The sequence below is a fragment of the Bicyclus anynana genome, chromosome 9, assembly GCF_947172395.1.
Source record: "Bicyclus anynana chromosome 9, ilBicAnyn1.1, whole genome shotgun sequence".
NCBI classification, from domain to species: Eukaryota; Metazoa; Arthropoda; class Insecta; order Lepidoptera; family Nymphalidae; genus Bicyclus; species Bicyclus anynana.
In genome coordinates, this window is record NC_069091.1 from 2785833 (window position 1) to 2798333 (window position 12501).

The following is a 12501-nucleotide window of genomic DNA, read 5'->3' on the forward strand; positions in this document are numbered from 1 at the left end:
AATTTTTATTTTTAAACTTTCAATTTTATTAGTTCGATTTTATTATAAAACTTACCGGTGGAATATCTTGTTTATTCTTAGTCAAATGCATCCCTCCAACTTCCACCAGTCCGGGCACAAGAGGAGTAACTCCATTTAGCGCGTGGTATGTGTTCACAAACATCATCGATATGTTCCGTCCCAGATTTGCGAAATCAGGAATCTGTCTTCCAAATTTCTTCTCTATCAGAGCCTGTTCTTCATTCAGTACACTATAACGGAACCATAATTTAGCATATATTCTCCAAAAAGTGTTCTCCATTCTCTGCAAGAATGTCATGGTTGTAGTAAACGGTGTCGTCCCTACAGGCACGTGTGATGGGTTATCACTAGCTCCAAGTCGCTCAGCAGACCATGGCATTAAAATACATGATGACAATCCAATAATAGGTGCCTTATTTCCGTACACATTTAACAAACCAAACATACAGTCACTGTTGAAATTTTCCATCAAAACCACATCATATTCTTTCTTGAGAGCTTCATTTAAAGATGGCAAGTTGATCAGTTTGCTGCATATATTAACACCTATTGCTGCTAATTCATTTAAATACCCCATAACCATCAGAGTGTCTCTTATTTTTGGTACATAGTTAATCACACCCAAGTTCTCATACCAATCTAAATCGAAGTTGTCTAAGCGGACATCAGCAACACCTTCAAAGCTAACATCTACGTAGTTAGCCGGTGGATTTTTTAGCGGGAAAAATGAAGCCACTGTAACATGATGACCTTTTTCTGCTAGTTTTCGTAGCAACGGTTCGAAAACCATCTGATGGCTTTTACCGGTGTGAGGGAAGAGTCCAAGAATTCGCGCACCTTGAACATAACCTGAGAATATGAAGATCGTAAAACATTTTATTATCACTGCACACATATCGACCGGTCGACCGCTTTTCCTTACCACAAACAATGGACTGACTCACTGTTCAGTGGATAAAAGTGCCTAAATATAGATATGGAACACGCCTGATATTTATACCTACTTTCAGTTTCAAGATTGTGTGATTTCAAACTCTTCATAAACGACTAAACAAACGCATTTTAACATTGTTTAACCAAGACTTTTCTACTTAAATAAATAGCTACTCCTTTATTTAGTTCACCTACATACACACCTAATTTATTATTACGTAATTATATATTTAACACTTCGTTGGTCTAGTAGATTCAGTGGTTCCAATGAGCTATGTGATTGCATGCACATGAATATAGCTATGTGCATTGTGGATCACGAGGTTCTATGTCCGTATCCAGGTTCGGGCAATGAAATATTGAGCGATTCTTTCTTCCAAAAAATTCTTAGTCAGCATTCTCGGAATTTTCAGCAGAGTTAGGCAGTTGGTGATGTCTAGACACCGTGCCTCGGAGAGCACGTTATACCCTCAGTCCATGATCATTAATTGCTTTAAGCAATGTGTTAAAAAACATTTACTTAGTCGAGGGTACTACAACATTGATGAGTTCCTTAATGATAAAGATGCTTGGAGGCCGTTGGATCAGCTTCCACCTTCACACAGGAAGTAAAACTATAAGAAATGTAAACAGTAATTGTTATCAATTGTAAATTATAATACTGTATGACTTTTTCAAAAGAGCAACTGTTGAGTTTCTTGCCGGTATCTTCTCAGCAGAACCTGCCTTCCGAACCGGTGGTAGAATCTTTACAAATAGTCAACTGACGTGTTAAAAGTGCTTGTAAACTGAGCCTACTTGAAATAAATGATTTTTTGATTTTTTTTGATTTTTAATTGTTAGTGATCGTTGGAGAGTTAAACGTACAACATTGAAGCAGCGTGACCAAAATCCTGGCATTGTAATTGGACGATAAGCAAGAATTATAATAGAGTAAAGTACCTTTATAACTAATTATATCTACCTAGTGTCCTATAGTGTATTATCTATGTACTTTCCTATTAGAGTATTAGGTTTATAGGAAATTAATTTTACTACGACTTGTATCTCTTTCGAATGTTTCAGCTGACAGTCGTTTCACCTACCTGCTTACCTAATTCCTCTTTATTGCTATAGTTTTATTGTTGCAAAAAATCGTTCTAGTTTTTTATTGCTTTAATCTTAATACAAGCACCGTTAAGCGAGCGATCGTGCTAAAATATCTGAGTGACAGTTAGATAACGTTCTCTGGTGCAATAGCCATGTCCATTGTCCATTATTGGTTTGTCTTGGTCTTGTTTAATAGCGTAAATACCTACATATACTAAAGCCATACGCAATGTGCGCCTTTTACCAACAAACAAATGAAGGTAGAACACGTATGTAATTTCTTAACATACCTACTAATTAAAATTTTTTTTCGTCACAACACATCCAGATTTTGTACGAATATGTAATAAATTAATTCTTAATTCCCCGCTCTGCCATATTTTTCTGATTTGATGGACAAGCTGAAACTGGGTAGTCTGCAGATGAGATTGGCTGCATGCCAGGAATTCTTTTGGGAGGGCTTGCAGGAGTCAAATTAAAAATGTGTTAAAAATTAAGAATTTTATTACCAAAACATTTCCACAATTTAGACATTTTTGGTGTCTACACAACAACAAGCATTTGTTCGACCATAACTCTCCTTAGGGGACTCTAATAAATAAATAATGATTTCATGGAATTTTAAAAACACACTCCTCTTCGCTATCAAACCGCTATTAAAACCACTATCATTCTGAAAAAAGAAATGGCTGTATTAGATCAAACTTTTTCAACTATTACTTTTTGACTACTAATGTTTAAGTTACTGTTAAATTGTCAAATACGTTAGTTTATAATCTCACTCGATAGATTATATTACTTATACCGAAAAATAACATGTTAAATTGTAATCAGTATTTTCAGTTCACAATATGACAGTAAATTATAATATCATGAGTGAGATCATAAACTAACTTATTCTACAATCTAATAAAATCAATCATGGATTTTATTAGATTGCAGAACATCGGCAGTGTTATGAACAAAGTTTCCAAGGTATAGCTAAGATCTGAGACAATTTAGAAAATATAAAATCCTAAACTGACCCAAGTTAGGAATTAAACCCTCTGTTCACACACTTGTTCAGGTTCAGTTAAGGTTCCATAGTCCACAAGGAACCCTTATAGTTTCGCCATGTCTGTCTGTCTGTCTGCAATTTAGGGCTGAGACTTACTATTAAGTTAAGGGTTAAGGGTTTAAAGTGTTTATTTAATCTACGTTACCCTATACTGTGCGTAGCTTGACACACAGTTGACAATTTTGTTTACTACTACAATTATAGCCAACCCTCCTTTACTAAATGGTAAACTTAACTGATTACCATTGGAGGAGGTCTTTGGTCCAAAATAGACAATAAGTTTAAATAATAAAAACACTTACCCATAGAGATACAAGAAGAATGAAAGCAAATAGAATGCCAACTTTATCCAGCCTTCCCTCTGACACACAGTCAATACATCAGCGTTCATAATACTTGTGGGGTCATAGAGCCCTGGCCCGGACATCACCGGCCTGTTATTGTACCTATAACAAAGATAACAGTTAGCTGCCATTTTAAAATCCATAGAGGTGTTAGGGACTTATTGAAAACTGGAAAAACTATCATGGCAATATGTGTACTAGTAAGGCAGACAATACATGGTCTGCTCAGCTTGAAACCGCCATTGACAACTGCTTGAGCAGCTGACAATTCCAATTCAAATCTGTAGAATCATAGATTGCTGGTGGGGGTACCTGCCCGAGAGTAGAGACTGCTTGAGCAATCATTGTATACCTGGTTATTGGACTATGATATAATATCACCATCCTGCAAACCACCCAAAGCAGTAGCAACTGCTAGTGTTTTGTATATGTGCGTACATAGAAGTCTGTAGTTCACTATGTCCCAATTACAGCCTGTTTGTGTATGCCCAGCCAAGTTGAATTTTGACATTATGAATTGAATTTCAAATTATATTATTCAAAAATACTTTAGTGTTGGTTTTACTAGTAGTGTACATTTTATAATGACGCCTAAAAATCTTGCACTTGACTACAATCACACCTCATAGAATGCAGTGATGAAGTTTAAGTTGAACCATACTGGCCTAGAAGATCTTGTTACCTTTAGGGCAAGAGAATATGAGGTATATTCTCTTTTTTTTTTTTTTTTTTTAATTTATTTTATTGATAAGATATAACAATTATTTTACATATAGATACTCTCGCCAAACTGTACAGGCAGAATTCTTGCCCTGAAGGTAACAGAAGCCAGAAAGGCATTCCACAATTTCTGTGCAAATGAAAATTGTGAATTCAACAAATTTTGTGCAAATTATTATATCTACCACATTTTCTATTAACTGCAGCATATTTCATTTCTGTGGCATAAGGGTGAAGGAGGAAGATAGTGGATTTCCTGTACAGTGTACATTCACCCTAAAGTAAATTCATTAAAAAAAATGACGGACAAGCAATATTGTGAGTGTGCTGCAAAGTTTGCAATATTTGGATTGCTAAGGTTTTTATCAATTATATAATTAATACATCATGTACAAAATTTATTCCTGATATTTGTTTTGTAAGAGCGTAGATTGAAAGAGATTTCATCTATATACAGATGAAGCCATACTTGATAAGATAACAAATTTTGTAAAGGATTTAACAATGCCATCATGAATTAAACCAAGAAAACACATTGATAACATGTAACTATTATAGAATTTCGAATGACTCAGCACTGCAAATGCGTAGAATCAGTAATAGTCAATCAAATTCATGCAAATTAGATACATTACTCATTTTCACAACATAACCTCTAACCTGTGAATGTGATACAAGATCAGTGGAACGTTTATCAACAGTGAAAACCATTCTCCGGACAACAGGAACAGCAGATTTATAATTAAATGCAGCAAATACTCCGGCAACACCAACTGTAATTGATAAAAAATAGGTTACTTAAGGCAAGTCACCATTGTGGAGTTACAATCGTAAAATACTAACGGGATTGAGGCTGTTGCACTGATCTATTGGATTCTTATAATCGGTCTTCAGCTCATCGAACGCTATCACGTGAAATATTGAGAAAAATATTAGAAAAGCATCAACAATTAAGGCTATAACATAAGAAAACGCAGGAAAGCTAAACGCCATTTTTACAAAAACAATTCAAATTTCAAAAATCACAAACGTCAAGTTAAGTGATCGTTGATTTGACATTGACTGACACCTAATGGCGACCACAGACCACAAATGAATGATGGCGACAGTCAAAATTGCAGATAAAATATTACAAAATGATGTGTAACAATCTCAGACCTTGGGGCCTAATTGTCTAACGGAGTTCATTGATCGTATAATTCATACGATCGGCTACGATCAACGATCAATCGTAAGTTTACATTGGTATTGTGTAAATCAGTTCATTATATGAAGACCGGATGGTGAACGATGAACTGAAATCTTTCATGAAGATTGCGTATTGTTTATGCAAAACGATAGTGAAACTAACGTTAATAATATTATCAAATTTAAGTCAAACTCCATAATAATGCATATATTTTAACAAAATTTTAATTCTTTTACTTAAAACATTAAAGAAGCATTAAATTTCACGAAAAATATCTACTATTGAAGAAAATAGCATGAGAAAATGGTACATGCAACTCAAGTAACAAAACGCAATTAACGAGTTTAACCAAGGGCTATTTGGACTATTTGGTAATCTCCCTGTTGTCTGTGTTGGCTAGTGTCAAAATAACGGGGTATCCTATTAGTCTGTGGTGAAACATAGCATATTAATAACCTGTGGATTAGAAATTTTAATTTAACACACAGATCACTAAACAAAACAAAACAATTTTTTTATTTTTCAGGTTTTAAAGAGAATTTAGAAATTGAGCAAAGTTTTACTAAATTATAGTGATCTTAGGAGCAAAGTTTACTTCGTTTGTGTTATTGTTAATCAAAAATATAAAAGTAAACAAAAAAGAAAACTACCTCTATCTAATTTTGTCGATGTCAATTTCTTAAGAAGTTTCTCATTAAAACAACCCTTAACTCAGGCAAGGCAGGGCTAGGGTGGTTAGCGTAACTACAAGTGGTTAACAGTTACAGTTAGCCAACTGAAGAACAATCAACAATGCCCGATTAATAAGTGATCGCGCTGCTTGTCTACTACATGTCCCTGCTGCTAGTTATAGCAGTAATTTCTTTGTTGGGAAGTATTTAGCACATCCTGGCTGCGCAAAAGAAGAGGGTGGGCATTTCCTTTGTCTCTTAGAAAAGTTCGCATGTTAATTTTATTCCAGTGTTAATCTCTAAGTCTCGTATGGGTTTTTTTTTTTTTTTCGCTCACGGGTAACCTTGGTTGACGCACGTGTAAGTGAGATTTCGGTGATTTTTCGGCGCTTTTTTGTGTTTTTACACAGTCTAAATATTTGATATTTAAGATATTACTAACTCTTTTGGTGGTGGTAAATTATTATAGTTTATTGTAGCTATAATTTTAAAAATTGAAGGATGGACATAGATCCGCCTCCAAAGCCCCCAGACCCGGGTCCATCCCGTAAACGACACGGAGAGGATGCAGAAGTCCCATCCTCCAAAAAACCCAATGACTCCCAATCCATTCCTTCCATACAAAATGTATATGTTCACCCATCATTTTCCGACGGCCCCAAATCATACTCATTAGATGACAAAGGTCCGTTCATTGTCCAAGTGTCAGGTGATGTAGTTGACCCATCGTCTGGTGCCTCTTTAAGAGCCATAACTTTTGGCCAATTTCTGCACAAAAATAAAATAGACTCAATTGTTAAAGGTGGCATTAAAAATGTAGGGCGTAACAAAATTATTGTTGAATTTTGCTCGGCACAGAGTGCCAACTCATTTTTGACTAACCCAATATTAACACTATGTAAATACAAAGCAATTATCCCGACATACAACATTTCCAGGATGGGTCTGGTTAAAGGTGTACCAATAGAATGGACGATGGACGAATTTGTAGAGTCTATTGAGCTCCCTACTGGTTGTGGAATCGTTCTCAAGGCCAGAAGATTAAATAGGAAAACCACCAGTGAGGGTGTAACCACATGGGTGCCGACCCAGACTGTTGTAGTAACTTTCAGAGGGCAGATGCTCCCTGAAAGACTCTACTCCTACTACTCCTCTCTCCGTGTCGAAGTGTACAAATTTCCCACGATACAGTGCCAAAACTGTTGTCGGTTTGGCCACATTAAACTGGCTTGCAGATCCAAAGCGAGATGCTACAGATGTGCTCAACCCCATTCAGGTGATTCATGCCCTGTTACACAGGCTGAATCTACTTGTTTATATTGTTCTGGCAAACACTTTGCCACAGACAAGGACTGCCCTGAATTCTCTCGTCAGCAGTCCATAAAACTGGTAATGTCACAAAATAATATATCTTACATGGAAGCAGCATCTCAGTTCCCCCCTGTGCGTACCTCGTATGCAGAGGTAACAAAAGAAATGCCTTCCTCTTCCCCTAGGACTCCCTCCAGATCTCAACATCCCTCAACAACTTCATATCGCCAGACAATATTCCGCTCCCCTCGACCCCGTGCACCTCTGGGGAAAGGGTATGACAAAAGAGCTCATCAGAATATTGTTGGTGAATGTTCCTCATCCCAACCAAATGGTTGCGCTCTCAACAATAATAATGTTGATGTCCCTTCTCAGGGTCGAATTTTAGAAATATTATCAGAATTTTTAGTCAATATTATAGCTCCTTGTAGCGAAATCCCCCTACCGCCCAACGTTGCCCATAACTTATCCCAACTTTTCAAAATTCTCAATAATGGACCCAATAACCCTACTTCAATGGAACTGTAGAAGCCTACGTTCCAAAAAACACGAATTAATTTCCATCATAAATCTGCACAAACCTGTCATTGTTGCCGTCTCGGAAACATGGCTCATTCCAGGTTCTCGTATTCGGGTTCCAGGTTTCTCCTGCTTGCGGGACGACAGGGATGACGGTTGTGCTGGTAGTGCCATCCTTCTGAGGCACTCCCTTCCTTATTCCCAAATTCCTCTCCCTCCGCACAGCCAACAGTTTAATGCTGTGGCTGTTCGTTCTTTAGATATTTCTTTTGTGTCTCTGTATATTCCTCACCCTTCTTCTTCTGTTTTTCCTGAAATCCAATCTATCCTATCTTCTCTTCCCAGTCCGGTCATAGTCATGGGTGACTTCAACACTCACCACACTATGTGGGGGTGTCATGCCACTGATGGGTTTGGTCCTCTACTTATAGATATACTGGACGATGTTAACCTTTGCATCCTCAATGATGGTTCTCCTACACGTCGAGTATATCCTGGTCAAAATCCAAAATCTGCAGTGGACCTTTCCCTCTGCTCCTCAAACCTGGCTTCCCAAATGAACTGGAGGGTGCTGCCGTCCACCCATGGCAGTGACCATTTTCCTATCATAATCTCATTAAATAATAGATCCCTTCCCATTCCCAACTATGACCCTCTTTTAAAATATAAACTTAAAAAAGCCAATTGGGCAGCATATGCCCAATCGGTTGACTGCACGATTGATTCCCTGCCAAGTCTTGAGGTGGATGAAAATACTTTGATTTGTTATGAATCTTTTCTAAATTGTCTTAAACGTTCGGCTGATTCACATATCCCAAGAAAACATCCTCCCAAAAAACACATGCTTTCACCTCCCTGGTGGGATGATGAATGCAGTGATTTATTTAGGGAAAGAACCTCTGCAGAGGAGGCATACTCGTCTTGTATGTCCCTAAGAAATTTTTTAGTCTACCAAAAACTCGATGCTAAAGCCAAAAGGGTTGTATCAAAAAAGAAAAAGTTAGGCTGGATGGGTTTCTGTGAATCCCTTAGTCCTCGTTCTCCTTCCTCTATTGTTTGGACAAATATTAGAAGATTCCGCCGTTCCCTTAACCATGTTGACCGAACTTCTAATAATCCCTCCGATTGGCTTGACAACTTTGCAAACAAACTGGCTCCACCCTCTGTCCCCAATGAGGACTTATTTCTGACTTCTACGCCAGCTCCAACCTCTGATGAAATGGATGCCCCCTTTTCACTCTCTGAGCTTCAAGTGGCTCTCAGTGGTCTAAAAGATACAACACCAGGGGAAGATGGCGTGCCTTACTCTTTCCTAACTAATCTAAATGACAAAGCTAAATCCTATTTTCTTAATATTATTAATAATTGTTTTGAATCTGGCTCTATCCCTGATTCCTGGAAATCCCAAATTGTCATTCCCTTACTCAAACCCGGTAAAGATCCTCTAAATTCAAATTCCTACAGACCCATAGCTTTGTCATCTACATTAGCTAAGGTGACAGAACACCTGCTTAAAAATAGATTGGAGTGGATAGTGGAAAGCAGAAATATTCTACCCTCTTCGCAGTTTGGATTTCAGAAGGGTATGAGCACTACAGACAGCCTCAGCATATTGACAACAGACATCCGTTTAGCCTTTACAAAAGGAGAGTACCTAGTGGGTGTCTTCCTTGATATTGCTTCTGCCTATGATAATGTCCTTCTTCCGGTACTCAGGCATAAACTGCTCAAGCTGAGTATTCCTCCGAGGATGGTACATCTCATATGTAATCTGCTATTTGGCAGATCCATTCTGGTTAAACACCAGTCTTCCTCTCTTCCCCCCCGGCTAGTCTGGAAAGGTCTTCCTCAAGGCTCTGTTCTCAGCCCTCTGCTATATAGCATATATACTCATGATTTGGAATTGTCTGTTAACAGTTTTTGTAACATTTTGCAATATGCTGACGATATAGTCCTCTATTACAGCTCAGGCAGTATAGAAGAAGTATCCTGTCGATTAAATTCTGCTTTGTATTATCTAAACCAGTGGCTGTCTGACCATGGTCTGTCTCTTTCAGTAGACAAATGTCAGGCAGTGAAATTTACCCGGAAAAGATCCCTCCCTGACTTCCAAATTTGTATTGAGGATCAACCAATCAACCTTAAAGATAATGTCAAATTCCTGGGCATTTATTTAGATAATCGACTGAACGGATTGGCTCATTGTGAATATGTGGTTAAAAAATGTGAAAAGGGCATTAATGTTTTAAGGGCAGTTGCCGGGGTCTGGTGGGGTGCTCACCCATATTCACTTAAATTATTATACAATGCCCTAGTTAGAAGTCATATGGATTACTGTTTGTTTGTTATGGATCCTTTTAACAAAGCAGGTAGCGAAAAATTAAATAAAATTCAATTTAAATGCCTTAGAATTATTCTAGGAGCAATGAAATCTTCCCCCACTAATGCCTTGCAGGTAGAATGTGTTGATCCTCCTCTATCTATCCGTCGCCAATATCTTTGTGACCGGTATGTTAGCAAAGTGTTACAGTTATCATCACATCCTCTTTGGGCCAAATTAACTCAATTATCCCGCACTCCCCACTGTCGTTACTCCTCTTCCTATTTGCTAGATAGCTTCTTGAAATTTAATAGCCTCCCTCATCCTATATCAAAATTCCAATGTAACCCACTTTTTTCCACCTCATATAAAGCTCTATTATATAACCCTCCTATCATCACAGATCTTGGCCTAGTTAAAGGAGCCCCAGATACTAGCATTAAATTTCAAGCCATTATTAATCAAAATTGGTCAAATCATCTGCATATTTATACTGATGCATCAAAGTTATCCCCAGATGGATGCGTTGGTGCTGCCTGCTGGGTTCCCAGGTATAAGATAATATTGAAATTCAAATGTCCTCCCGAGTCTTCTGTGTTCACAGGAGAAGCCACTGCTATATTGGAAGCAGTCCTGTTTGCACAGTCCCATAACATTCAACAGACGGTTATTTTTACAGACTCTTTAAGTTGTTTATTGTCCATTAAAGAAAACCCATTCAAAAGCAAATCAAGATTTCACATTATCTTAAAGATCAGGCAAGCTCTGCTGTCAAGTTATCAAAGAGGATTATCCATCTTGCTTGTTTGGATCCCAAGTCACTCCGGAATCCCTGGAAATGAGACTGCTGATTCATGTGCAAAAGCTGCTGTGCTAACTGGCTCCCTTGAACATTTTGAAAATTCTTCACAAGACTTGACTGCCCTTGCAAAAACTTATCTGGATAGATCCTGGGAGTCCTTCTGGAATGAATCAAAATTGGTGAAAGGCAAACATTATTCATCTATCCAGCCAAATATACCAAGACGTCCCTGGTTTTTCTTTCAAAAAATGACTGAACGTTGGGTTCTAACAACTATTTCCCGTTTGCGTCTTGGTCACTCATGTACACCTGTGCATCTAAACAAGCTCCGGATTAGGGATAACTCTATCTGTGAGTGTGGTTTGGATGAAGGCACTGTCACTCATCTCCTTTTTAACTGTCCCAGACTTCTTCATCCTCTCTATGACGTTCTTCCCCCAAAAGTCCCTCGTCCTTTAAGTGTTAAATGTTTGTTAATGTTTGTGTTTAGTCCATATTGTAGATTTTTATGTAAATATGTAGAATGTAATAAGATCAAATTGTAATATTGTTTATATATTTTGTTTATTAATATGTGTTATTTGTGTTGTTTTAGGTTAAGAACTAACAAAATAATATCATTTAATATTAACTATTTAGTAGATTCTCAAAATTAAATTTGTCAGCCTTCACCGAACAATCTCCATCGTGCCTCCTCCATCTACTCGACACTGGCGAGATAAACAGTGCCCAGTTGGCACAAATGAAAGCCATAAAGAAGAATTGAATTGAATTGAAGTCTCGTATGAGTCAGCACTAATATACATAGGTTTACCTAAGTGTGTGATGAGTGACTTCACAAGCAGACTTATTATTAAAGGATTTGAACAGTTCTTTAGCTCTTTAGGGTGTTTTATTCCTTCACCAGCCAACAACAGTGTCATAATAACAACGGGTTCGCAGAGTTAGTTTATCTAGGCATTTAGATATACCATTCAAAATCCTCTACTGAGAGCAAAATGTTACTGTTTTATTTCATTTTTTATTCTTTACAAGTTAGGCTGAAAATCCACAACCCTTTCAGTTGCTACACGTCATCACACCGGAATGCTAAATCACTTGGCCGTACGTCTCAATTGGTCCAGCCGGGGATCAAACACAGGACCTTCGGAACATAAATTATCATTAACATCTGATAGTGGTATATTATACATTAACACCATAACTACCAATCCACATTGGAGCAGGTTTTTTTTTTTATTCTTTACAAGTTAGCCCTTGACCACAATCTCACCTGATGGTAAGAGATGATGTAATCTAAGATGGTAACGGGTTAACTTGTTAGGAGTAGGAAGACAATCCACACCCTTTTCGGTTTCTACATGGCATCATACCCAAATGCTAAATCTCTTAGCGGTACGTGTTTGCCAGTAAGGTGGTAACTGGCCGAAGCCTCCCACCAGCCAGACCTAGACCAATTGAGAAAACCTCAATTGGTCAAGCCAGGGATCGAACCCAGGAAATCACTGCTAATGTTTTCCTCTCA

General features: G+C 37.7%; 2 protein-coding genes across 2 annotated transcripts in view; both read right to left on the bottom strand.

Moving 5' to 3' along the window:
* Positions 1-959, bottom strand: part of LOC112058475 (UDP-glycosyltransferase UGT5-like) — a 59342-nt gene extending 58383 nt beyond the window's left edge. Inside the window, exon 1 of the mRNA XM_052883367.1 lies at positions 56-959. Coding sequence (XP_052739327.1) covers positions 56-916 — 861 coding nt within the window. The 5' untranslated portion in view covers positions 917-959. The remainder of the gene's footprint in view (positions 1-55) is intronic.
* Positions 960-2529: 1570 nt separating this feature from the next.
* LOC112058511 (protein cornichon) lies at positions 2530-5228 on the bottom strand. Its single transcript, XM_024099393.2, has 4 exons — positions 5008-5228; positions 4825-4937; positions 3403-3546; positions 2530-2716 (listed from the first exon to the last, which is right to left on the bottom strand). The coding sequence occupies exons 1-4, from the start codon at positions 5155-5157 to the stop codon at positions 2689-2691; spliced, it is 435 nt and encodes a 144-aa protein (XP_023955161.1). The 5' UTR covers positions 5158-5228; the 3' UTR covers positions 2530-2688.
* Positions 5229-12501: the final 7273 nt, after the last annotated feature.